The sequence below is a fragment of the Telopea speciosissima genome, chromosome 3, assembly GCF_018873765.1.
Source record: "Telopea speciosissima isolate NSW1024214 ecotype Mountain lineage chromosome 3, Tspe_v1, whole genome shotgun sequence".
Lineage (NCBI taxonomy): Eukaryota > Viridiplantae > Streptophyta > Magnoliopsida > Proteales > Proteaceae > Telopea > Telopea speciosissima.
The window spans coordinates 7,545,595-7,572,640 of record NC_057918.1 but is presented as its reverse complement, the minus strand read 5'-3'; the positions used below and the strand labels follow the sequence as shown (position 1 = coordinate 7,572,640).

Below are 27,046 nucleotides of genomic sequence, written 5' to 3'. Positions count from 1 at the left end.
GATGGAGCGTAATATCAAGAAATGGACCTCCAATTCTCGTTCTTATCAACAAATTTGGGATTCCATTTCTTTTGAAATCAGCTCGAAAGTTTTGTTAGCTCCTCCCTCTTTTTGTTCTAACACCCCAAGGAACAGGCTTATTGTTGTATCCTGGAGTCTCTCTAATGTATCTTTTGCTGCTCTAGCTCCCTTTAGCTGAAGCTTTGGATAGTTGTCTGCTCTTGTAATTCCCCCCCCCTGGGGGCCCCTTTTTTTCTTTTCTCTATTTGGTAATGAATTCTTTTATTCACCCAAAATAAATAAAACATGAAATTAGTCCAAAACTTTGGACTAATTAGTCTCTGCAATCTTGTTTGCAAATTCATCGCCAAAATTTTGGCCAATCATTTTCAGTAGGTCGTCCCTTCCCTTGTAAGCCCCAACCAGTAAGCTTTCATTTCGGGAAGAAGTATTTCGGACAATATCCTCCTTTGTTCCAAAATTGTTCAGGGTTTCGACTGCAAATCTCGATCCCCAACTGACCTCATGAAAATAGACATCCACAAAGCTTTTGATTCCCTCCGTTGGGACTTCATTACCGACGTCTTGACCCAAATGGGTTTCCCACCTCCCTTTGTTTGCTGGATCCATACTTGTATCTACTCCCCTTACTTCTCTGTCCTTGTCAACAGATCCCTGGCGGTGTTCTTCTCTTCTTGGGTTGGAATCCGCCAAGGCTTCCCCCTATCTCTTTTCCTCTTCTCCCTTGCCCTTGAGGTTCTCTTCAGAAGTATTCAGTCCAAAACTGATCAACTTCTTATCTCTCTCATTCCCAAATTTAAAGCCATTAAGCTTTCCCACCTTGCTTTTCCTGACGATCTCATGATCTTCTCCAAGGCCTCCCCTTCCTCCATCTCGGCCATTATGACCTCCCTGCACCAATTTGAATGCTTGTCGGGTCTCAAAATCAATCTTTTGAAATCCCACATCTTTCTTTCAGGTGTTTATGAAGCGGAAAAGGCTTCTCTCCTCTACTTCATGGGGTTCTCCCTTGGTACCCTCCTTGTCAAGTACCTTGGTGTCTCTTAGATCACCACTAGGCAAACTACCCATCACTGCACCCCCATGCTTGACCTAATCCACAAGAGGCTTCAACTCTAGGAAGGAAAACTCTTTTCCAATGCGGGGAGGGTTGAGGTTATTAGATCAATTCTCCAATCCTCTTACATCTACTGGTGCGGCATTTGTGGGCTTCCCAAATCTACCATTAAAGCCATGGAATCTCTATTTGTGCCTTCCTTTAGAAAGGAAAAGAGTTTTCCAAATTTCTTCACCTCCAAAAGAGAGGGTGGTCTCAGCATCCGCAGAATTCGTGATTCTAATATCACTGGAATTCTCAAGTTGCTTTGGAAAATCTCCACTAAGCATGACTCCATCTGGGTCAATTAGGTTTACATCTTTTTAAATCTGAGTAAATTTCGATTCCTCCCATTCTTGCAGACTCTTCTTGGGTCCAGCGTAAAATCCTCCACCTTCGTCCCCTTGCCCTAAGAGCTACCATCTCCAATATTGCTGATGGGAATTCAACCTCCCTCTATCTTGATCACTGGCATCCCTTAGGAGTTCTTTCTATTGTTGGAGCCCGCTTGGTTTACTCCTTGGGTATTCCAAAATATGCCAAAGTTTCCTCTATTATTTCCCATGGTTCTTTGGTCCTCCTCTCTTCCCCCTCTCTCGAGTCTCTCCCTGGTCTGGGCCTCCCTGCCCCCTCCCCCCCCGCTTAAGCTTCCACCACTGACACAACCCTTTGGCTCCCCTCCTCTTATGGCTTGTTTAGTTCTAGATCTCTTGAAATTTTGTTAGACATAGTAGTCCCCTTGTCCCTTAGCACAAACTGGTGTGGTTCATAGGCCATATCCCCTGCTATAGTTTCACTGTATGGCGTATCTTTAGCCAATGCCTTCCTACCCAAGATTTCCTCCTCCATCGCCATCTTTCTCCCCCCCCCCCTTCTTCTGATGCCCTTTTGCCTGCTCAGTTTGGAAAAAAAGCCTTACAGACTCCTTTTGGCCCCGTAGTAGGAGACCATTACCCTTTTCTAGGGAGTGGCTTTGGATGGATATGATGTTCTCTAGTATTACTATCTGTGATGTGGTTCGCAAGCTTGTGTTCGAAGATTGACTTCCAACTCTCGTTCTCTTGGCATGATTTGGAAGGCCATATTTTTTTATGTTAGCTCTAAGATTCACTTGTTACCTCAAAGATCTATTGTAGACTCCCTAAAGATCAGGCATATTGTTGTTACATGGGGCTTACCTGTTTCCCTTCTTCTTTCCTCTGGCCCTTCCTAGGGTCCACTCTTGTACAACTCCCCCCCTTCTCTTCCCATGTGTATTCCCCCCCTTTTCCCTTGCTTTTCTTTTCGGTAATGAATTATTTATTCACCAAAAAAAAAAAACATGAAATTTATTAAACAAATTAAGGGGCTTGATAGCCCAATGGTTAGTCTCTTAGTCCCTCAACCCAAAAATCTTGACAGAAGGATTCCCATCGTGTGAAAACCGAAAAGGCCAGAGTGAGCCAAATCCAAAACCACCTCCGACGTTGTGTTTTACAAGTCTACAACCTGTTAGTTCATGGCATCCCATGGGATTCCTACATGATGATAGATGATAGAATGCAACCATATAGTCCATGGTAGCTCCAAACAACCAAACTGATTCCAGATTCTAAGTTCGAATCCGTTGTGCCTTATCGTTCGTTCCCTTATTCCAATTCGTGTTCATGGCTTTTATTGCTCCGTTTTCAACCAACTAAAGCCGTAAGGAGGTACTGTTCTAGAAAAAGAGACCTTGCAAGGGGGAGACAGTGGACATGCAAGAGCAACATGAAAAAGGAGCTTCGCCTCCCCTGATGGCTTGAAGCTTCTGCCTCCCCTATAACTGATCACCTTCCTGCAAGGGTGGTGCCTCTCGCCATGGACCCTCACTCTCCTGACCCTCCATTTCCCCTCCCCCACCCACCCCCTGCCCTTAGGCATGCCCTGGAACTCCCTCTTCCAGCAAGCCCATCCCACCCGCGATGGTCTCACACTTTATTTTGTCCCTCTGACAATATCCGACTCCTCCAAGCATGCACTCAACCAAGGCAATCTCTTGGATGAGGAAGCTTTGAAATGGCATTCTGCCCTAGTCGGCCATTTTATGGGCAGCTGCCCTCCTTTCACCATTGCCAAGCAGTCACTAGCTAAACACTGGAAAATCAATGGTTCAATGTACAGTTTTAGATAACGACTTCTTCATCTTCAAGTTCTCCAATGAAGACGACAAGCTGCGAGTCCTTGAAGGTGGTCCTTGGCAAGTTGGCCGCAAACTCATCTTTCTCCGCCAGTGGGATAGGCATCTGTAATTCCAAAGAGTCGACCTCAACACCATTCCTCTTTGGATAACCCTTCTTGGCTTACCCTTGTATTTATGGGGAGAAGATGGCCTCAATATTGTTGGCTTTGTTGTGGGAAAACCTCTCTACTCAGACGAACGAACCAAACGGCAAGACCATCTAGCATTTGTAAGGATCTGCGTGGAAATCTCTGCAGATGAAACTTCCCTAAACTCAATCCTGGGTACAGTTGATGAGGGATTCTCTTTGTTCTAGAAGATCTCCTATGAATGCTTGCCACCTCAATGTCTTGTTTGCAAAGTCGTCGGTCATGACACTGCCCGCCTCTATACCAATCCCCCTTCGGCCCCTATCCTTCCTTCACCGCATCCTACGTTATGCGCATGCATAGTTGTCACGGCGTCTAGGCGAACTAAGGGACTGGAGAGGGGCCCAAAACGGGGCGACAACAACAAGGTGGCCAAGGCGTTCGCCTAGGCGACCAAGTTGCCTGGACACTTAGGCAGCACCTAGGCCACGCCTTGACAACTATGAGCTCATGGCTTCTCCTTCAGCCACCCATGGCCATTATGAGAACCCCCTTCCTCACACCATCTACCCCCTCCACCACCGTCTCTCCATAACCCTGATCCTTTTGCCGCCCTTCGCTTCCCTACCCAAGGTCGTTGTCCAAGAATCCGAGAGAAGCCAGCCTCTGGTTCTCCGATCGGTCACTCTAGTGGCCCTAGGTCATTATTGTCAGTCTGTGCTCCCCTTGTGACCAGCGGTACAAACCAGTTTGATCTGCTGCAGACCATTGTCAAAGATCCTTTGTCACCTGCGACTACTGTGTCTGACTCCCCTCACCTTTCCGTCACTCTGTCAAGTCTCCATCCTGCCTTAACCCCATAGAATCCCCCCCCCGCAAGCTTCTTCCTCCCTGTTAACCTCATCTCTGCTTGTCGAGGGTTCCACTTTTGGTAATCATTTTGTTTCAAAAAATGTTTCGAACTCCTTACCCCCTATTTTACCTAACCCCCCTTCTCTGGTGGGACCCAGTTCTCCATCCCACTTGGGTGCATCCCCCGACCCCTATTTTATCTTCTCCCTTACCTGCCTCTTTGCCTCCGTCTAGTTCGGCTCTCCCCTCTGGTCGCCCAGGCCCTTCTACCCTCTACTTGCGCTCTTACTCCAGAAAGCATAAATCCAAATCCTCGCTCTACCGCCATCTCTCCCTAAGCCCATTTAGGGCCTTGTTGCACCCTACCTGCCCTTCCAAATTATTCAAAGCCTTCTTTGGAACTCCCGAGGGCTGAACTCCTCGGCCAAACAAGCGAAAGTGAAGTCCCTCATCAAGTCCCACCATGCAACATTTTGCTGCCTTATTGAAACCAGGGTTAAAGAATCCAATACTTCTCGTATTGCTTCCTCTTTAGCCCCCTCTTGATCCGTCCATACCAACTACCAGCACCATGCTAATGGCCGCCTCTAGTTCCTTTGGAATCCTTCCCTTTTGCAAGCCCACCTTATATCCACTTCCTCTTAATTTCTTCACCTTCAATTTTCTGACCCTCTTAGCAATCACACCTATTTTTTCATTGCCATCTAGGCCTCCAACTGTTCTTCTGAGCGTGTTGTTCTCTCTTGAGGGATCTTTGCCTTCTCGCGACTCAAGTGGGGTCTCTCCCTTGGGGCATTGGGGGAGATTTCAATGAAGTTCGCACTAGTTTTGAAAAACAGGGAGGAGACCAGATTGATATCTCTACTGTTGATGCATTTAACGATTGTCTCGAAGATATCAGTGTGGCCGACCTTCAGTGGACTGGTCTTATTTATACTTGGCATAATAGGAGAAGTGGGTCCTCAAGGATCGCCTACAAGCTGGACAGATTTATGGTAAATGAAGCATGGTTATCTGCTTCCCCTGCCATGCCATCTTTCAAACTTAAGGTATATCCGATCACAACTCCATCTCGGTTCTTATCCAACCCAACCGCACATATCCTTTGGTCCTAAGCCCTTTAAATTTTTTGACATGTGGTCCTCCCACTCCTCATTCCTCCCTTTTGTCCAATCAGTTTGGTACAAGTCAGTTTACTCCTCCCCATTCCTAGCCTTTGTAAAAAAGCTTAGGAATGTCAAAGAGGCTCTAAAATCTTGGACCATTGACTGTTTCGGCCGCCCTTCATTGTCCCAGCTGCTCCCATCCCTAATGGTCTTCTCAACAAATTCATTGACATCTACTCCCTTGATGCTCTTCAAAAGATTCCATCAGAAGACGAGATATTGGCATCTGTCCATTCTCAGAAGGAAAATAAAGCACCAGCTAAAGATGGGTTCCAGTATGGGTTTCTTCTCCTCCTGCTGGGATATAATCAAAGAAGATCTTGTTAAAGCCATCCAGAGCTTCTTTTTCAACCCTTCTCAGATTGAAGGAATCAATCAGACTTTCCTCCATCTCATTCCAAAGAAGGAAGGAGCTACTGCCATGTCTGATGTTAGACCTATTGCCTTATGCAACATGCTCTACAAGTTTATTGCCAAGGTGCTTGCCAACCGGAGCAAACTCGTAACTGATTCTCTTGTTAGCTCCATCCAATAAGCTTTTATTGCCAGTAGAAGCATCCTTGACAATATTCTCCTTTGCAATGAGCTGTTTCGTGGGTTTGATACGAAGAATCATCCCTCTGTTAACAAGTAGAAGAAATAGAAAATACTAAAAGTAAAGAATAAATTCTGCCAACTTACAAGTTCAAGTAATTGGCAAGTTGGTGATAGTGATGTCGCCAAACAGTAACACACAAGCAAAGCTAGGTTGAGACGCACCAAAGTGATGCTATCCTTAAGGTCTAAAAACATCCCCTGTTTGAGTGCAACCGGGGTCTCTTACACTTTCACCTCCAAGATTACTCAACCTCAAGTCTACTAACTCTTGCACAAAGTATTCGGCTGCAACGGGAGAGCAAGGCTAGGCTTACAAAATGGTTTTAAAAACCTTTTAATGCAACTCTTATGAAGATCGACTTGCATAAAGCCTTTGACTCTTTAAAATGAGAGTACATTGTTAATGTCATGAATATGATGGGGTTCCCCCCAATGTTTGTTAACTGGGTCTTTCATTGTATATCTACTCCTCAGTTCTCGGTATTGGTCAATGGCAGTCCGGTTGGCTTCTTCTTCTCCATAGTTGGCATCAGACAAGCTGCCCCTTATCTCCTTTCATCTTCACCCTTGCCTTGGAAGTGCTCTCTAGAGAGATCCAAAGCAAAACAGATTAGCTTCTAATTACCCCTATGTCCAAATGCAAGCATCTCAAGATTACCCACTTGGCCTTTGCTGATGATTTCATGATTTTCTCCAAAGCTAACTTGGATTCAATTGAGACTACCATGGGCTGCTTAACTCTTGTTGAAAGAATGTCGGGCTTCAAGATTAATCCCCACAAGTCCATCCTGTTTGTGACTGGTATTCCAGAACCGACCAAAGTTCTTTTACAAAAGAAAACAGGGTTTCCTTTCCGGCAGCTTCCAGTGAGATACTTGGGTTTACCTCTTATTCTTGACAGGCTCTCAGCTCACCATTACGACCCTATCCTTGAGCTCCTTCGGAAAAAACTTCAACTCTAGAAAGGGAAGCTTCTCTCTTATGCCGGCCGCTTAGAGCTCATCCGATCGGTAATTCAGTCATGCTACATCTACTGGTCTGGCATATTCCCTCTTCCACAATACATCATCAAAGATATTGAATCTCTAATGTGTGGCTATCTCTGGAAAGGTGCTGAAACCACTAAATTCCTTCGCTCTATCAGCTGGGTCCTCAGTTTGTCTTCCCAAAAAGGAAAGGGGTCTTGGTCTAAAGAGAATCAAAGAGGTCAACAAGGCAGGGATCCTTAAACTCATTTGGAAAATAGCAGCCAAGCATAACAGTATCTGGATAACTGGATCTATTCAATGCTCCTCCAAAAAGACTCAATCTGGACCTGCTTCTATCCCCCCGGATGCTTCTTGGGTCTGGAAAAACATTCACAAGCTCAGACATTTAGCCCTTGGGCTGTTACCAGGCCTTGTCTTGATCATTGGCACCCCATGGGCATCCTCTTTCCTTTAGTGAGCTCCAGAAGCATTTACAGGGCTAGCCTTCATAGACTTTCCTTAGTCGCCAACATCATCTCATCCGGAACTTGCCCCCCCCCCCTCCTTCTCCCCAGCTTGCATTCATTTGGAGTGCCCTCCCTTATATTATTAGAAGGTTTGCAGGTTCAGTAGATTTTGTTTCTCGGACTCCTTCCTCTTTAGGCATTTCAGCTCCAAATCGGCTTGGAATCTCCTAAGATCTAGAGGTACCACCATTACTTGGCACACGGCTGTTTGGTTCAAGGGGCATATACCAAGGCATAGCTTCTGTGTTTGGCGTGCTCTTTTAAACTGTCTTCCAACTCAGTCATTCCTCATCCATCGCCAACTCAGTGTCTCTCCAGCTTGCTGCCTCTGTTGGAACCACACCAAGAGTGTTGAACACTTATTCTTTGAATGCTTGTTCTCTGCTTCTATCTGGTTTGGGATTCTCACCAAATGCTGGCCTAACAGAAGAAGAATTCTTCCTTTCCAGAGAGAGTGGAAGTGGCTCATCGAATCTTTTGGAGGAAATTCCCTGTGTGATAGAATTGGCAGGATGGCTTTTGGGGCTACAATTTCGCATATTTGGATGGAGCGCAATATTAGGAGATGGACAACCAACTCTAGATCTATTAGACAGATTTGGAATTCCATCTCTTTGGATGTTAGCTCCAAGTCCTTTTCCTCTCCCCCTTGTGTATACTCCCCAACGAACAGGCTCATTGTTGCTTCCTGGGGTCTGCCCTCCCCCCTAGGTTCTGCTAGCCCTATGTATTGTAGGATGTTTCTCCCTCCCCACCTGAATTCTGGGGGTTTTCTTGTATTTTTCTCCTTTTGGTAATGAAATTTTATTCACCAAAAAAAAAAAAAAAACATGATGTTAACAGCATGTGAGAGGGGATCGATAGGGGAGGGACAGAGTATGAGAAAACTTCATGTGAACTTGTGACCAAAATTCCAACTTGCATTCAGGCTAGTTTATAATCTTATTTAATGAGCAGAGATGAATTATCTATAATACGTTTAACAAAGATTGTTTCAACATTATGTGTGTGTGTGACATCACCTTTGAACTTTCTCGCTTAAGCAGTACTGAAGATGAGCTGGCTCTCTCCATGACATGGCATAATCGAAGCTCATTTAGTGCATCCAACATGACCTGAACTGATTTGATCAAGTCATTAGACTCAATCAAAATATTATCTCTAACCTGTACATATAGCAGAAATACATTAGAGACCATTGTGCCTACCAGTAGTACTGAAGAAATACAACGGCATATTTTTCCTTCGACCAACCAGTCTCATACATTAAAGATTGAACAGTTCAAAAAAGCTGGAAATGATACTAGTGCATGCCAATTGGTGTAAGACGAAGCTAAACACTCAATTTGTGATCATCAACAGCTTCTAAAAGCATGGAGCGTCAAATATAGCCCCAAATTTCTCTTACATTTTGGCCTGAACATTAAGGCATGACCGTAGCTCACCCACAAGGAATAAGATTTGTTGATGTGACCATATTAAAGCATTTAGCAGACCAAATAGGCCAATACAATAATAAAAAACACTACATAAATACCTGGCAACACGATGCAGGAGCAATCTCTTGGATCAGCCCAAACCCGTTGGGGGACCCATTGCCGGCGAACCGGGTCCAATTAAGTTTTGGGTTTAGTAAGATATTGTTGTTTTATTAATTGGCTTTATCAGAAACTGGGTCGATTAGGAGTTTGAGTTTTATTTATAATCTCCTTTTATTGCTATTGATAGAGTTTTAGATAGAATTTTATTTAAGTTATTAATCAGTCGTAGGAGTCTTTATTTCGTGTGACCTTCTTCTCCCCTCTTCTGATATTCTTCTTCTTCTTCTTCCCTTTCTCTTCTTTATTTCTGTTTTATTTAACCCACGCTGCTACTCTGTTTCTAGGCGACACTTTCAGCCCTATACTGCTGGTTCGATCTCCCTGGAGCATCGCTAATTTGATTTCAGAATTTGAGAGTTACATCCCAACCTTTATGAGATCAAACAGGATATCGGTGCAGTTCGGGAAGAATTAGTAGAAAAGCAACAAGGAAAAACAATCAAAGCTGCTGATTTGTGAATCAAAGCAAGCAAATCAGCAACCCAGAATCTCAATGTCAACCTGAGATCAGAACTCAGATTCAGAGAGCCAAACTACGGAAGAGTGGTATTGGAGAGGAATCACCATAACCCTCCCTCCTCACCCTCCAAGAAGGTTTATATATATATATATATATATATAGGAATCACCATAACCCTCTCTCCTCACCCTCCAAGAAGGTTTATATATATATATATATAGATAGAGAGAGAGAGAGAGAGAGAGAGAGAGAGAGAGAAAGAAAAGAAACTATGTATACATAGTCGTCATGGCGTCGCCATATCGTCGCCATGGCATCTTGGCGCTAGAGAAATGTGCATATCGACCTACACCATGGCGTCCTGTCTCTCTTTCCCTCTTCGATTTCTTCTTCTTTAATTTTTTGTTTTTTCCCCAACCTTAGACCCACTCCCTGTTTCCCTAAATCTCCTATTTTAGCCTTGGTTTCTGAGTTTTTTCTTTCTATCGTGTTATTGCAAGGTTGAAGAAGACATATTAAGTCTGTAAAATTGCAAGTAAGGAGGTGTTGAGTATGTGCACCTCAACAGAGATATATCGATCAGACACCCCTCCACCGACTTGGATCGCCGTGACGCCGTGACAACTATATATGTATATGCAACAGAAATATACGATGTACATGCCCTTCCCCATCTTAACACTCCCGTCCCCCCACCCCCCACAAACTGATGCTGGGTGGACAACATTAGGTTGTCAACAAGATACTGATGTTAAGCTTATGATATAGCTTTGGTAAAAATGTTAGCAATCTGATGAGCAGAAGCTATGAATGGAAGGGAAATCAAGCCACTAAGTAATTCTTGTGGATGACGATCAACCTCAATATGTTCCTTTGTTGAGTCTGGGGTCTGTTTCCTTCCCCCCACCCTTCCCTCTCGCCCCCCTCAGGCTTTGGTAATAGATTTTTATTCACCAAAAAAAAAAACACCTCAATATGTTCTGTGCATTCGTGAAACACAGGATTGGAAGCAATGCGAATGGTACTAGTATTATCAGCATCATAGTTGTCAAGGCGTCACCTAGGCGTCCAGGCGCCTTGGTCGCCTAGGCGGGCGCCTTGATTTTGGACCCTCTCCAATGCCTTGGGTCGCCTAGAAGCCGTGACAACTATGATCAGTGTAGAGTTGTAGGTCCAAAAAAGAGATAAACAAGTCACCAATAAACCATGAAGCCAAGCAATTTCACTACAAGTTGAGGGCATTGAGTGATATTCAGCCTTTGAATAGGACTTGGAACTTGGAAGGTGTATGTTGTTTCTTACACTTCTACGGAAGGAAAGAGTCACCAAGAAATACACAACAGCCTGCAGTAAAATGCTGAGTGTCTGAACAACCAGCCCAACCAGCGCTAGCATAGTCACGTAACTGAAGTGAATAAGAGGAAGAGGAGAATAAGCCTTGCAAATGGTGTACCTCAAAATGGCATACCCAGTGCACGAGTTTCCCGATACTGTGGGGTCTGGGAGGGTCATAATGTACGCAGCCTACCCCTGCTATGCGGGGAGGCTGTTTCCAGAGACTCGAACCCATGACCACTTGGTCACAATGGAGCAACTTAACCGTTGCACAAATGGTGTACCTCACAAATAATAAATAATACGATGAACAACAGTGAGGTGTTGTTGGCAAGGGGAGGAGACAAACTGACTCACAATGTGGACAGCATAAGCAATATCAGGACAAGTCATAGTAAGATAATAAGGCTGCCCACAAGCTGGCGATATATGTTAGGATCAAAGAGAGATTCTCTAGTTTAATGAGAATACTTAACATTAACTTACGATAGGAGTATGCACTCTCTATCATCACTCAAGTTAGCCAATGTATTCAAATCCTGAGTATATTTGTTGTTGTCTACTTCTTTTTATATCTATTTCTATTATTGTCCCTGCGGTAATGTGTTAGGTGTTGTCACGATCGGGGGTTTGTCCTAACGTGCTATAGTTGGTTTGTTTTATATCTTTAGTTTCTTTATGCTTTGTACTTTCCTGGTTAGACTAGATCCTTAGTTTCCTAAATTAGAGGTTAGACCAGGATTTATCTTTCTTATTTTCAAAAAGACTCTGGTTGTAATTGCTTGGTTTTGGTTATTATAAATATATGATAGAGGGAGGCTGCCTAGTATCACGGACTGCTTTTCTGTTAGGCAGTCTCCTCTCTTATTCTCCCTTAATCTCTTTCTCTCTTCTCTTCTGTCTCTTCTCTTCGGCAGGAACTGGTTACAGATTCTGGGTTTGTTATCCCATTTTGTTGGGGGGTGTGAATGGACAAGATTTTTGAGGTGAAGTCCCCTGTTGTGCCAAAAAGTTGAGAAAAGCACCAGTGTATCCCCCCCCCCCCCAAAAAAAAAAAAAAAAAAAATCAGCGAAACACCTTGAATTTGGAATTAAATTGAGTCTGAACCATAGTGAAGGATTTGTAATAATAAAAAAATTCAGAACTTTTGCGCATGAAATAAACCCAAGTATATTGTGTAGCAAGTAACGATAGCCCAACCAAGACAAAACCGGTGAGGGTCCCCACACATCACTATGAACAATATCAAATAGTGTAGTAATATAAATAGAAGAGTGAAAGGAAACGGTAAATAAGTGTTTTTCCAAAAGGAACAAGTCACAAAAGACTTTTTCCACAGAATGCAAAGAAGAAATGTTATTGGTTAAGCTACCATTTCAAAACAAAAGGTCCAACCTAACAGAATATGGATGTCCTAATTGGCGAATCGGTGAACCAGAAGAACTAGAGGACAATCACTTTTGTAGCTCAAACTCAAATCTAAATAAATATGAAACTTTACGCCCCTTACCCATCACTAGCCCAATGCACTGGTCCTGAATCACACATCCATCAAAGGAAATATTAATAACATAACCATCATCAACCACAAAGCAATGGAGATAAGACTAATAGTAAGCTAGGAACAAGAAAGACATTAGTTAACTGAAGCAGATGAGAAGAGGAAGTAGAAAAAGACAGATTATTAGTGTTAGAGTTGATAGTAAATATGTATCAGGGGTAGTTCAGGAACTAGACTTCTAACTAGTTCCCTTATTATGTATTTTTAACTTTTTATGTCTTTTTACCTTTTACCTCCCTAGGGAGGTGATTGTAATACTTTTAGTAATTCTATTTGAGCAATATAGGTGGGTTGGAGAAGTCTCTCTAACACACACAACTTTCAACCGTAACTCTCTCTTCTTCCCTCTCTTGTCTCCTTCTTCTCTAACATCTTCCTTCCTTCTCCATTGTTTCCCTAATCTGAAACTCAACTTGAACCAATGACGTCCAACTTATCACCATTGGCAGTAATAATTTGTGAACCATCAGCGGAAGGTTTATGAACAACATTGGGAGAAAAGGCACCAGCCATATGATTGGAAGCACTAATGTGAAGAATCCACAATGGAGTAGGCGGGGGGGGGGGGAGGGGGGGAGAATACCAAACAGACCAATAGCTGAGAATCAAGATGAAATGAAAGAGGTCACTGTGCTCTGAACTAATTGCCTAACCTCATCTGACACAGAAGTATTGGCTCCCTCAAATCTAGGAGTGGTCCCAATAGACAATGTCTCAAATGCCTAGTAGGACCTTACGCTGCCCAGAAGGAAAATTCCTTGATGGTTTCACCATGCACTGAGAGATAATATGTCCATCCTTATCGGCCTTCATCTCTGGTAGAAGCATTGCTGACAATATTCTCCTGTGTTCTGAAATCGTCCGTGGGTTTGACAGAAAATCCCCTCCCCTGCAGCCCTCATGAAAATCGACATCCATAAAGCCTTTGATTCTCTCCATTGGGACTTTCTCCGTCAGGTCCTGATTAAGATGTCCTTCCCTGCCATCTTTGTTCATTGGATCCTCTCTTGCATTTCCTCCCCCTTTTTCTAGGTCCTTGTGAATGGTAGCCCCGCTGGGTACTTCCCTTCCTCTGTTGGCATTCACCAAGGTTGCCCCCTCTCCTCCTTCCTCTTCTCCTTGGTCCTAGAAATCCTATACTGTAGCACAATCCAAAATTGACCATCTTCTCATCTCCCCTATCCCTAAATGTAAAGCTCTCAAACTCACCCACCTTGCTTTTGCAGATGATCTTATGATCTTCTCCAAAGCCAATCCCTCCTCCATCTTGTCCATCATGTTCTCCTTACATCTCTTTGAGAACCTTTCGGGTGTCCAGATCAATCTCCTTAAATCCCATCTTTACCTTTCTAGTGTGTCGGATGCAAATATTCCCTCTCTTCTAGAGCTTACTGGCTTCTCCCTTGGCCCTCATCTCGTCAAATACTTGGGCCTCCCCTTTATTCCGGCTAGGCTGACTAGCCACCACTGTACTCTGATGCTTGACCTGATCTGCAAAAAGCTCCAACTTTGGAAGGGCAAACTCCTCTCTTTTGCTAAGAGGTTAGAACTTATCCGATCCGTTCTTCAATCCTCCTATTGTTGCAGAGTCTTTGGGTTGCCAAAATCTACTATTAAAGCTATGGAAAATCTGATTCGTTCTTTTCTATGGAAAGGAGCTGAAACCTCCAAATTACTTTACCCTCTTAGTTGGGTTTCAACTTGTCTCCCCAAGCAAGAAGAAGGCCTTAGTTTGACAAGGATCAAGAACTCAAACATGGCAGGTCTCCTCAAATTATTGTGGAAAATTGTTTCCAAAGATGATAGCATCTGGGTTAAGTGCATCTATTTGAGCCCTCTCAAGAATGACTCTCTCTGGACAGCCCCCCCAGCTCTCTGATGCTTCCTGGGTACAGTGCAAAATCCTCCTCCACCCATAGTTTGAGAACTCGCGAGATTTCGACGAGTTCCTAGGTTTTTTGAGGAACCGAGACGAGATGGAATACGATATTAAAAAGTACAAGATCTCGCCGAGATCTCGGGTTGACCCATCTACCAGTTTATTTACTTACCTAACTCGACAGAACTCGACATATCTCGGTCGAGTTCTGTCCAAAGCTCCCAAAACTACTCTCTTCTTCTCCATTTGAATCTCCTCCTTCATTTTACCTGTGGATTTCAAGACTTGAACTTCGGGAGAGGTGATTCAGCTGCACATTTGAAGATTCAACTACACATCTTCAAGATTCATCATAAATTTGAAGGATTTTTCAAAGGTAAATTATTTTTCCCCAAATCTATTTTTTTCAAAAAAATTTGTTCAATCCTTGGTAGATTCATGTCATTTTAAGGTATGTTACATAACTTTGGACGATCTATCACTTGATGGAGTCCGAATTTTTTTCTGTTATTATTTTTTTATTATATTTTCTGCAAAAAAAAATGATTTTTTTGAAAAACAAAATTGAAAAAAAAAGAATAAATAGTGATTGTTTGGAAGTGATTTTCATGTATGTTGGACAACTTTGGATGCTCTACAGCCTCGTGGAGTCATTTTATTTTTTCACCCATTAAAAAAATTATTTTATTTTTCAGAACTAATAAATATATTATTAAAATTGTAAAAAATATATATAATATTAAGGAAAAATACCTTTTTTGTTGGAAAATTATGCACAACATATGTACATAATGTCCAACTTCAAATGGTGTCAAATACATCATTACATTATAATATTTTATACTTTACGGTATAAATATTTTTAATAAAAATTCTAAATTTTATTTTTAAATAAGAAATAAATACTAGGGTTAGGGGATAACTAAGAGATAGCTATTTGATTGTTTTAGTAGCTTAACATTATGTTTAATAGTTACGAATACAATATTTTAAGTCTTTAATACATTACTTTATTTGACATCAAAGCACTAGGCCTGGTTTTGGGCCCATATTCCCAATCCCAAACCAGCCATACCTATACATGCCTCAATATGACAGTAGCAGTGGATCTCATGCCTCAAACCAACTGCCTCCGCCTCTTCTATACCCTAGGATAGGGGAGTTTAAATATGTTGATGACAACACTTATATGAGTGTTGTGGCAAACTATGTGCAAAACTACAGCAACACTATGACATGAAAATTCTATGTGGATATGGTTGGGACTGAATACATTAACATATCATATCTTATGTAACATTTGTTTAAAGATTGATGTATTGTACACTGTAACATTTCTAATGCTTATTTAAGTTGTTTTACACTAATTGAATGTTATGATTGTTTTCTATTACTAAACTATGTGTAAAGTAGGGTATTTTAGTACGTCGTTGCCTACCAACCTATGGTCCAAAGTGAAACTCATATTTGGACTTTGTTTTTGCAAAATCTGATAGTGCCATTGTGTTTAAATGGCCTAAAATAGGCTGAATACCAAGTTTTAGACCCAAACTAGGTCTGAAACCCACCGAGTTGAGGCTTCGAGTTGGGAAAAAAAAAATGCACCAACTCGGCGAGATCTCACCGAGATCTCGACTCGACTCAGTTTTTCCAAGGGTCGAGTTGGTACCGAGTTCCGAGTTCTCGAACCATGCCTCCACTGCCCCCATTGCCCTTAGAGCCATCCCCAATAAGATCGTGGATCGGTCTTCCACCGGTCCACCCCCTTTTGGCTTCACCACTGGCATCCTATGGGTGTTCTTTTCTCTACAGTTGGCGCTAGATCGGTCAACTCTTCTGGTATTGATAAGTTTGCTCTTGTTGCCTCCTCCATCACTCAAGGCACTTGATCCTCCTCCTCCCCCCCCCCTCCCCTTCCCGGTTCGAGCCTCTCTTCCTCCCCTCCCTACTGGCTTTCCCCCCCTTCTCGATCATGTGATCTGGCTCCCCTCTTCTAATGGCCTTTTCTTCTCTTCCTCGGCTTGGAATTTCGTTCGAGTTTGTACCCCCGGGTCCTTTGGTATAAAGATGGTTTGGTTCAAGGGCCACATCCCCCGCCATAGCTTCACGGTCTGGAGAGCTCTTTCCCAATGCCTCCCCACCCAGTCCTTGCTCATCCATAGACATATACAAGTCCCCCCTAGTTGAACCCTACGGAGGAATGGTCTGGAGGACATTGACCACCTTTGTTTCTCCTCTCCCTTCTCCGCCTCCATTTGGAAACGAGCCCTACAAAGTTGTTGGCCTCACGCCCATAGAATCCTTCCTTTCTTAAGGGAGTGGCTTTGATGATATGACCTTCTCCGGGTGATCTATTTGTGATACTGCAGGGAAGCTCATTTTTTGTTCCATCATCTCTCACCTTTGGAAGGAGCGGAATATTCAAAGATGGACCACCAATTCTCGCTCTCTAGACATGATTTGGAAAGTTATGTACTTTGATGTCAGTTCTAAACTCCACACATTACCTCATCGTTCTGTCTTGGATACCCCAAGGAATAGGTGTATTGTTGTCTACCTCACTGTTTATAATTGAGCACAGCATGCATGACCACAAATGGCACCAAAAGTATATAGAAGCTATTAATTAACTGGCTGTCTGGCCAGCCTCGGGGGGTGGGGGGGACGGTGAAAGATGAGAAGACTAATAGAATTCAACAAATGCTTGGCTCTTATCCTTGTGACATGTTACATAACAAGATAAAATGAAATGAAGCAGTACACTAAATTCCATTGATATTTCGTTTCTGCTTTTGTCAAATCTCTTTTATATTTTTATTTTTAAATATTGAGGCAGCAAGGATAATTTGAATACTTTACACCCAAAATTTTATTCAGCCTTGGAATTTAGTTGATTTGGGAATTAGTTTAGGTTAATTTTAGGTTGTCTATTTATGTCAAAAAAAATTTATTGGTTTCAATTTTATCGAAACATAAGTTGATTCTAGGTACTACTCTACAACTTCTTGAAAGGCTAGTTATTAGGGTCAAAACCTAATTGTTTTGCTTAATTTAGGTGTCATTCAAAGGGTTATTCAGTTACATTCCAGCTAATCACAATCCCACAAATCCAAGTTGATTTGGGAAAGCTATATCCAAAATGCTGATAAGGTGTCAGAGTCTAAGACCTGATTCTACTCTCAGAGTATTAGTTCAGTCGGGATTCTTAAAGATGTAATTTCATTGTACTTCAACTTACAATGATGACATTGAAAAGTTTGTTATTGCTTTAAAGAATGATTCTCTACTTGAGAAGTGTGATTGCTTCAGACTTCAAAGCATAGTTGTCATGGCGTCTAGGCAATCCAAGGCGTTGGAGTGGGCCTGGACGGAAGATGACACCAACAAGGCGTCCAAGGCACCTGGACGCCTAGGCGACGCCTTGACAACTATGCTTCAAAGTGTGATTTCTGTCGGCAATAGTCCTACATCGGTTAATTGAGACCTTCGACTTGGGCCTATAAACTTGGAAGATATCTCCACTTAATGAGCTTAAGCTTTTAGGTAGGAAGCTTTAAAATGGTATCAGAGTACCATCACTCGGTCCTCCCTAGCAGTAACCCCCATGTGTTAGACGTTGACCACCCAAAAAGCGGGCCAACACATAGGGGGAGTGTTGGGAATAGTCTCAGATCGGTTAACTGAGACCTTAAAGTTCGGCCTACACACTTGGGAGGTATCTCCATTTATGAGCTTTAGCTTTTCAATAGGAAGCTTCAACAATTTCCAAAGTTTATTTTTTTTTACTCTCCTTTCTTCTACATTTGTCCAGCTGTTTATGCAAGCATAATCAAAAGCTCAGGTTTCCTCTTGGCAGTACTACATCACACAAGGTCAAAATTTTCAACTATAACTGTGGTCATATAAAAGTCATCTCCAGTAGCTACCACAACAGTTGCGCAGATTGAATGCCACATGGCACTAAAGCAGATATACTGTAAATGAATTTACTTTATAAGGTTTGAAAAAGGCAGATGGAGGAGGAAACAAGTCAAAACCGCGATCCGAAATAAGGAATCAACAAACAAATTTAATATCTTACAAACAGCAAAGTTGTAATGGTCCACATTAAAAACTCTGGAAAGTATTTATTAGAAAGAAAAGGGAAAGAAAAAAAACCTGTGAAGAAATTAATTTGCAAAGATCAATACTAAAATCCTTCCTTCCAGCCAGATTTGCAAGAACATTTGGCAGCAGCAGCTCAGCAACTTCAGCCTTCAACAATACTATATCTTGACATAACCTGAAAGTCCATGTAAAACTATTGAAGCAACTTGATATCGACAAATGAAATTAGTTATTGACAGAATAAAAATATGTTTGAAAGATAGGCAAAAATTAGTCTCATGGGAGTGTGGGTTCATACCTTAGAATCATATCATTGCAATAACGAATAAGTGAGTAAACAAGTGGACATATCCAGGTATCATATGTTTTTCCATGTGTTGTCCAGACAGAAGAGTTCTCCAAAGAAATAGCCTCGTCTGTAAATGGCATTAAATGAAATTTAAAAAATCAAGTGCAATTACAACAAAAACAAAGTACCATGGAGACAGAAGCAAGGTACTAAAACTCGGGTCTCGATACCAACTCGGCCCTTGGAAAAACCGAGTCGAGTCGAGATCTCGCCGAGTTGGTGCATTTTTTTTTTTTTCCGACTCGAAGCCTCAACTCGGTGGGTTTTAGACCTAGTTTGGGTCTAAAACTTGATATTCAGCCTATTTTAGGCCATTTAAACACAATGTCACTATCAGATTTTGCAAAAACAAAGTCCAAATATGAGTTTCACTTCGGACCATAGGTTGGTAGGCGATGACGTACTAAAATACCCTACTTTACACATAATTTAGTAATAGAAAGCAAGCAAAACATTCAATTAATAGCTAAACAACATAAATAAGAATTAGAAATGTTAAAGTGATACATCAAACTGTTTAACAGTGTTACAACTATCATCACATAAAATGACTTTGAATCAAGTATTCAGTCCCCACTAGTGTCACATAGTCTTCCCATGACATAGTGTTGCTGTAATGTTGCATTGTATATGCTCCACAGCAAGCATATAAGAGTTTTGTCGAGTTAGATAAGTAAATACATAGTAGATGGGTTATTTCCACGGGTCAACCCGAGATCCTGACCCAAGATCCGAGATCTCGCCGAGATAAGTCGAGTTAGGTAAGTAAATACATAGTAGAAGGGTCATTTCCATGGGTCAACCCAAGATCTCGGCGAGATATTGCACTTTTATGTACCGTATGCCATCTCGTCTCGGTTTCTCAGAAAACCGAGAAACTCGCCGAGTCGAGACGAGTTTTAGAACTATGGACAAAAGAGTTTCCCAACGAAGTAGCTTCAGTTGTAAGAGGCATTTAATGAAATGAAAAAGTTTAGTAAATTTTGACCAATTAATTAGCAAGGCATCTATGTTAATCAGGCCATGCAGTTTCGACACACTTCTTGGTTACAAAAGTCAAGTCAAAACCCCCAAAGACAAGAAAGCAGTGCACAAATGGCTTAACCTTCTCTGTTGTATGCATAAAAAGAAATGTATTCTATATTGAATAACTAAGCATATGCATGTGCAGTTCATATCCAAGTTATCATGCACATTTGCATCTTTCACACAAGTTCAAAACAGAATTCCAGAAAAGGAAAAAAATTTAAGTATCCAACCGAAACGGTCCCTTGGCTTTTAAAACCGGAAAGGCTGTCAGTTGAACTGGAAAAAAACAAGAACTTCCCACTTTTTTGGTTCGGCCTGAACATGGAAGTGCCCAAGACAAACCAGAATCAAACCGGATACCATTCTGAAAATCAAATGGTTTTAGAAAAGCATCCAGTTTGGTTTGCCAGTTTCCTTCAGTAAAAAATAATACAAAGTTGTACCTATTAATAGTTGAACCTGAAAGTCTGACCTAGTATTTAATTAGTGAAACCCCAATCACTATACCAACCCACATTGTGAAGCATACTGTTTTCGTTTTTATTTATTCTTCTCTTTATTTTTAATTTTCCCAAAAAAAATTATCTCTTTTAACATTTTCTTCTCAAGCCACGGTTTGACTGGCCAAAACTGGACCGAAAGTGTTGAATACGTATTCTTTGAATGCTCGTTTTCCTCTTCTATGTGGTTTGGGGTTCTCACCAAATTCTGGCCTAACAGAAGAAGAATTCTGCCTTTCAGAGAGAGTGGAAGTGGTTCATCAAATCTTTTGGGTGAAATTCCCTATGTGATAGAATTGGCATGATGGCTTTTGGGGCTACAAATTCGCATATTTGGATGGAGCGCAATATTAGGAGATGGACAATCAACTCTACATCTTTTAGGCAGATTTGGGATTCCATCTCTTTGGATGTTAGCTCCAAGTCCTTTTCCCCCTCGCCCCCTTGTGTATACTCCCCAAGGAACAAGCTCATTGTTGCTTCTTGGGGTCTCCCCTCTTCTATGCTCTCCCCCTCCCCCCTAGGTGGGTCTGCTAGCCCTATGTGTTGTAGGATGTTTCTCCCTTCTCCCCCCTGAATTCTGTGGGTTTTCTTGTATTTCTCTCTTTGGTAATGAATTTTTATTCACCCAAAAAAAAAAACTGGTGTGGAATGGCACAAGGCACTTTTTGGTTCCACGCTTGGTCCAGTTTAAAAAATATGAACTGTCAAAATCTTTGGCAGTTTTTGCAGAAAGTGGTCACTCTCAAGATTTGAATCCATGTTCCCATGCTGGTAGCCCAAGATTTTTACCATCGCACCAAGCAATGGCCTTATAGAAAAGTATACAGCTATCCTCACTAAATAGTTCATTGGTAAGTGAGTATAGCTGTTTAGCATTTAGTTAGGTAAGTTCTGTGTTATAGAATTTGTTGTTCTCAGATTGTCACTGAGAGGGGAGGGGTGAATCAGTGACCACCAAAACACTTCTAAAATTCAACCCTTAATTCTGACCGAATGTACTTGGCACTGAAATTAACTGACAAGTGACAATGCACACTGTCAAGCTATCAAACCAATTGGCCGAGGCTCGCAGCAGTTACCAATCACATTCAATTTGTGTGCAACCCAACCTCAATACCACAAAGTGACCAGGTCTGCCAGGGTATGCACACCAATCCTGCAAGAACCGCACACTCCAGATATGCAAGAAAATACAATCACAGAGGAGATACGATTTCTACTTGGTTCGGCTAAGATGCCCACGTCCACGGAAGTCGGAACAATGCCCTAATCAAGCTTCGAATATTGCTCAATACTCTACAAGATTATGATCGCTACAATGATCCAGGAGCACCCACCCCCTGCTTCAACCCTTGCTACAACAAACGCTAGGGCTACAACCCCAATCCTAACAACCAACAACCTCATAGGTTTACAGTGATAGAATGAAATAAATTCAAATCCCCAATCCTTTACAACTCAAAACCATAGGTCTTTCAACATTTACAACCTAAGTCACGTTTCCAGATTTGCAAAAATAGATTACCTCAATTGAGTAATCCCAATGGGAAGAACTTCAGATGTTCTCCTCTCAATTTCACCGTTTTGTAGCAACAAACGGCGAACTCAAGTTCTTGCTGAAATTTGCACAGAAACTTCTCTAACTAAAATCAATCATCACACCCAACTGAGTGCAGTTACTTCTCAAACCCTCTTTCTCCTTCAAAAAATTAAATCCCTTGTATATTATTGAGATTTCTCATTTTGAAATTCAAAACTCAAAAAAACTTAGGCAGCAAGAAACCATATACGAGAGGGAAGATTCCAATTCAGCCACCCAGAAATTTCCTCACATACTTCTGAAAAAATATGGAGATTTTTCTAGCATCATGCCAACTCATCATAGCTGCTCAAAACTTCAGCTCAACCTACTGCTGAGATTTCTTACTTCCAACTTCTTAGATTCTTCTAACAACTTGCCAACTCATCACTGCTGCCAGAACCTACTTCTCCATTCATTGGAAAATTCACATTCCTTAACACCATTTTATACTAACAAACTTCTTAATTATGGCTGCACTGTAGCCAGGAAGACCTTCTATACATTGTATAAGGTATTAATTTATACTGAATATTATAAAGTGATTACCGTATGAGTTCTCGGATAGATATCTCTAAACAATCAACTCATACAGGCAGTCGAAGCTGTACATTTCACAATCTAATTGACTCAATATTCATAAGTAATGATCCAAAGGAAGTCAGGAGCCAGTCACAATAACCATAGGAATAGAAAGGAAGCTGTAAGCAGCAAGGGAATCCTATATTCATATTTCACAATCAACACCATAGGAATAGAAAGGAAGCTGTAAGCAGCAAGGAAATCCTATATTCATATTTCACAATCAACCTAAAAAAGCACACACTTCCTTATGGGTGGACAAATTTGTTAGTGGATGGTGTACAGAGCATGTGGAACCCATGTTCTACGAACAATCCACATGCTTCCCCAAATTAGAAACTTGGCATCATTAAAACATTTCACATGTGAGTGTGATGCTTAGGGAAATTAATAGACCTTAGACAGTGTTTACCATGAACTCATTTAGGCCAGCATCAATTAAATAATTCCAACCAAATTAGAGAAAAATTGATTTAAAAGGAAGATATGAGCCATAAAACTCTGTACTCTGTAGCATAACTACAATTAGCAAAACTCTTTTGACACAGAACATTTAGGACAAGAAAACCACTTTGTGCCAATCAGATAAATTCAATGGAAGTGCAGGAAATACGATCTAAGACGATCAACTATGGTCTACCATTCGATTTTCTTTCCAAGTCCAATAGGAACTTCTCAACCAGTTCCATTTTAACACCCTTTGAATGAACCTGCAATGACAGAACTATCATACTATAAATATAAATGTGATAGGAATACACATGCACACTTATGTTCATCAATATATAGACGACATATATTTGATTGCTGAACAGTACAAAATATTAATATATTACCTCAATAAGAGACCTCTCATACGAACCAAAAGATAGCAGAGCTCCTTGACCCCTTTCAGTTGAAAGTATTCCCTGGTTGCAACAAATCGTTAGTCAAAAGTATTATTTTCACAATTGCAAAACATAACTTGGGAAATAACAGGACACTGAAACTAAATCGTAAAAAAATAGTAAAATAAACATCTTCAGTTTTCAAAAATAATCAAGTAAATTCATCCAGCCTCAATCAAGTTCCCTAAGAAGCGGCCTTACATAGACTATTCCCTGTCCAGCATCGAGAAGGTTATGCCTCTAAGCGTGGATATAAGAGGCCTTGCCGTCTGTCCTGGCACTTCGGATCCCTATACTCTTGGATAGAGCACTTTATTGAGGCTGGGGTTGGTTGCCTTGTTGTGGCCCGGGTTTTTTTACCCTTTTAGTGTATTGTAATTGATTGGGGCTCTCCCCCTTCTTTTTGCAGGCCTTTGCCTTCCCTTTTGTTGGCTGGACCTTGTTTTTGGTTTGCGTATGTATGTTCTCTCCCTCCCCTCCCTCCCCCCCCCCTCCCCCTTTTTCTCTCCTTTGGTATTGAATTTTTAATTCATCCAAAAAAAGTATATTAGTTCAAATCCAATTTCAAAATTAAAAACCCATTCTTTTAATGTCCACCAGTTTGAGTTTGAAAATACAGAACTTGACAACATGCTGTAGGGAGAAACATAAGCACAGCAAATCAACAGCAAATGATTATGACAATAATAATAGCAGAGAATACAAATAACCAGCGGAGACTAACAGATAATACGGAAGATTATATTAAAGAAAACCAAGAGAACTTATCTGCACTTGTCCAAGCAAGGATTGGGACTGTTGGCTACCAGAAAGTACATGAGGTGTTGAAATAAAAGTAACCCTTTCTAATGCTTTCAAAGAGCTCAAATTTAAAATTATAATATTCAGAATCTTAAATGTCCACAGAACTCCAATATCAACTATTAAATCGCAATAGTAAAGGCACATCTAGCTGCCCTTTAGCTTTTGCATCATTAAAAGAGAGTCCCAGCAAACTCTCGTTCCTTTGACCTGATTTGGAAAGCCATCTCTTGGGAGGTTTCCTCTAAGCTCAGTCTTTTGCCCACCAAGGCTTTTTTGGACTCCCCAAGGAACAGGCATATTGTTGTTACCTGGGGCCTAGATAGCTCTCTGCTGCGCTCCCGTTAGTGGGGCTTGGCTCTTCCCCTCCCCCTTTCTCCCTCCCTTGTATTTCCCCTTCCCCCGCTTTCCCTTTTCGCCCATCTCGGGCTTTGGTAATATATTTTTTATTCACCAAAAAAAAAAGACAGTCCCAGTGCACAAGGCTCCAGCTACTGCAGGGTCTGGGTCTCTAGGAGGGGCAAATAAAAAGAAAGTTGGACCTGGTTCTGGGAGAAATCCAGCTACAAGCTTTCAAACATAGTTGTCACGGTGTCACGGCAATCCAAGTCGGTGGAGGGGTGTCACGTCGATATATCGACATGGCAAGCATGTCGACCATGTTTTATTTTTTATTTTCTCTATTTTTAATGTGTTAATAGATGTATACTCAAGCCATGTTTTATTTTTTCTCTATTGTTTCTCAAGTTTTAAGAAGAAAATTCAGAAATCGAAGAAGAAATCGAAGAGGGAAAGAAGAAATCGAAAGAAATCAAAGAGGGAAAGAAGAAATCGAAGAGGGAAGAAGAAATCGAAGACAGGAAGAAGAAATCGAAGAGGGAAAGAGAGACAGGAAGAAGAAATCAAAGAGGGGCGCCATGGCGTAGGTCGCCATGCAACCCTCTCCAGCGCCAGGACGCCATGGCGTCGCCATGACAACTATGCTTTCAAATCCTGATAGTAGGTTACAGCCTAAAGGAGAATAAGATACTTGGATCAAAATATGTTCATGGTGAATCAGATAGGTACAAGGAGAAGGAAAGGAGGTATCAAATCCAGACGCTCAGATGAAGCTGCAGCAAGTAAAAACAATATCGACAAATCCAAGAGTTGATGTTTCTTTATTTTTTTCCTCTCAGAGTACCACCTCTCTCCTAAGTACTGTGGTCAGGACAAGGCCAAAACCATCTAAATTCGATAGGAGATCAAGTCGGTTGTAACATATTAACAGCCATAGTAACTTTTCTTTTCCATCCCTATCATTTTCTATCGATAGTAGTTTCTTTATTTTCTTGTTAGTTTTGGACAATATTCCCCCAATTAGATAGTTTACCTAGATTTATATGTCAATGTTATTCCTCAAGTCCATCATTTATTCGAACAAGTTACCCCTGTTTTAAGTGATTAGCCTGGGTTAGATAAGTCATTTAAGTTAGAATAGGCATACCATGTCCTCAAATTACATTGTATACTATGTTGTGTTTAGGAGATTTCACCAGTAAGTTGTTCTCTTCTTCCTTTTCATGCATATGTACTCTATGTCTTGCATGTATTTTCATGTTTTCCTTGCATGCGTTAGGCTAGTTTTTCATGATAGTTTTCATGCATATTAATCTCATAATGATTGATATGTTATAATTCATGGTATATGATTTCTTGTTGTCATTCTATGTTGTTGAAATTTTACTATTGCATGTGTATAGCTTTGTTTCTCATATTCTCATGTCTTGATTCCCGTATCCATCGATACTAACCGATACATATCATATATTTAATGTACCGATACGATACCTAAAAAAATGGTATTAGTACATGTGAGGAACCTCATACTTTATATATAATCAATTGAATGCACTTGTCTCGTCATACTTTGTTCTCCATTTTATACAAAATATATTTTACATATTACTTATTTATAGTGTTTTAAGCTTCACTGAAGAGATATAATATGCGGTGTGTCTTGCGTATCTAACTACTTGTACATATATCTAATAGGTACTGAATAGCATATTATGACCTTGACAAGAAGCCAAGAAGACTTGTGCAGTTATGGATGATATTTTTGTGGACTTGCCTGAAGAGCTTGTGAAGCTATATCAATTATCTTCACAGGATCATCCAATAGATACTTCTTTAACAACCTTACAAGTTTAACCAGAAGTTCTTCTGATACACCACTGTCAGCAGATGAACTGACTTTTGTAGCACTACCCTGAGTGACTGGCTGGAAAAAATGCATTGGAGATATATCTTCTGGAAAATGGAAAACGACTAAGTGAGGATCCCCAATACCAACCTGCAAACATTGATAAGAATGGAGAGGAAATGTCTCAGGGCCCAACTTGTAAAAATACTGCAGTGCAGGAAAAAGTAAGATTAAAAAAAAATACAAGCTAAAAAATACCCGAGAAATGAAATCAGACACCAATTCGCTAATTTTACTAGCATTATTAGAACCACACATGCGAACTAGCGACCAGGCAGCAGAAACAATTTCAGGTTCACATTGCCAGACATTAAACAGCCCAACAGTGTCTTCTGCATTTTTTTCTGGCCGAATAACCGCCCCTGTAAGTAATTTTTTGTGCATTTCCTCAAGACTGCACAAACAAGCATTAATAATTAAATAAATAATAAAAATACAATACAAGGTAGCACATTGTAGTGCACAGCAATACTTAAAATCATGCATGCAGAGATCCATGTAAGATGAGAAAGTAACGGTGCAAACCTCCATGAAAGCAATCTTTCTGGAAGGTCGGAAGCTCTCCTAACAAACTTCAAAATTACAAAGCACATGATTCAACTTATGTAAGA

The 27,046-nt window shown here is 41.2% G+C and overlaps 1 protein-coding gene across 3 annotated transcripts in view; it reads right to left on the bottom strand.

Annotated features, from left to right (window-relative positions):
- Window positions 1-27,046, bottom strand: part of LOC122654333 (serine/threonine-protein kinase ATM) — a 186,430-nt gene that overhangs the window by 64,866 nt on the left and 94,518 nt on the right. For all 3 annotated transcript variants that reach the window (XM_043848385.1, XM_043848386.1, XM_043848387.1), the window contains exons 38-45: window positions 26,961-27,007; window positions 26,634-26,829; window positions 26,304-26,525; window positions 23,339-23,410; window positions 23,143-23,212; window positions 18,759-18,876; window positions 18,512-18,635; window positions 8,539-8,682 (exon numbers count right to left, since the gene is read on the bottom strand). In XM_043848385.1, coding sequence (XP_043704320.1) covers window positions 8,539-8,682; window positions 18,512-18,635; window positions 18,759-18,876; window positions 23,143-23,212; window positions 23,339-23,410; window positions 26,304-26,525; window positions 26,634-26,829; window positions 26,961-27,007 — 993 coding nt within the window. The remainder of the gene's footprint in view (window positions 1-8,538; window positions 8,683-18,511; window positions 18,636-18,758; window positions 18,877-23,142; window positions 23,213-23,338; window positions 23,411-26,303; window positions 26,526-26,633; window positions 26,830-26,960; window positions 27,008-27,046) is intronic.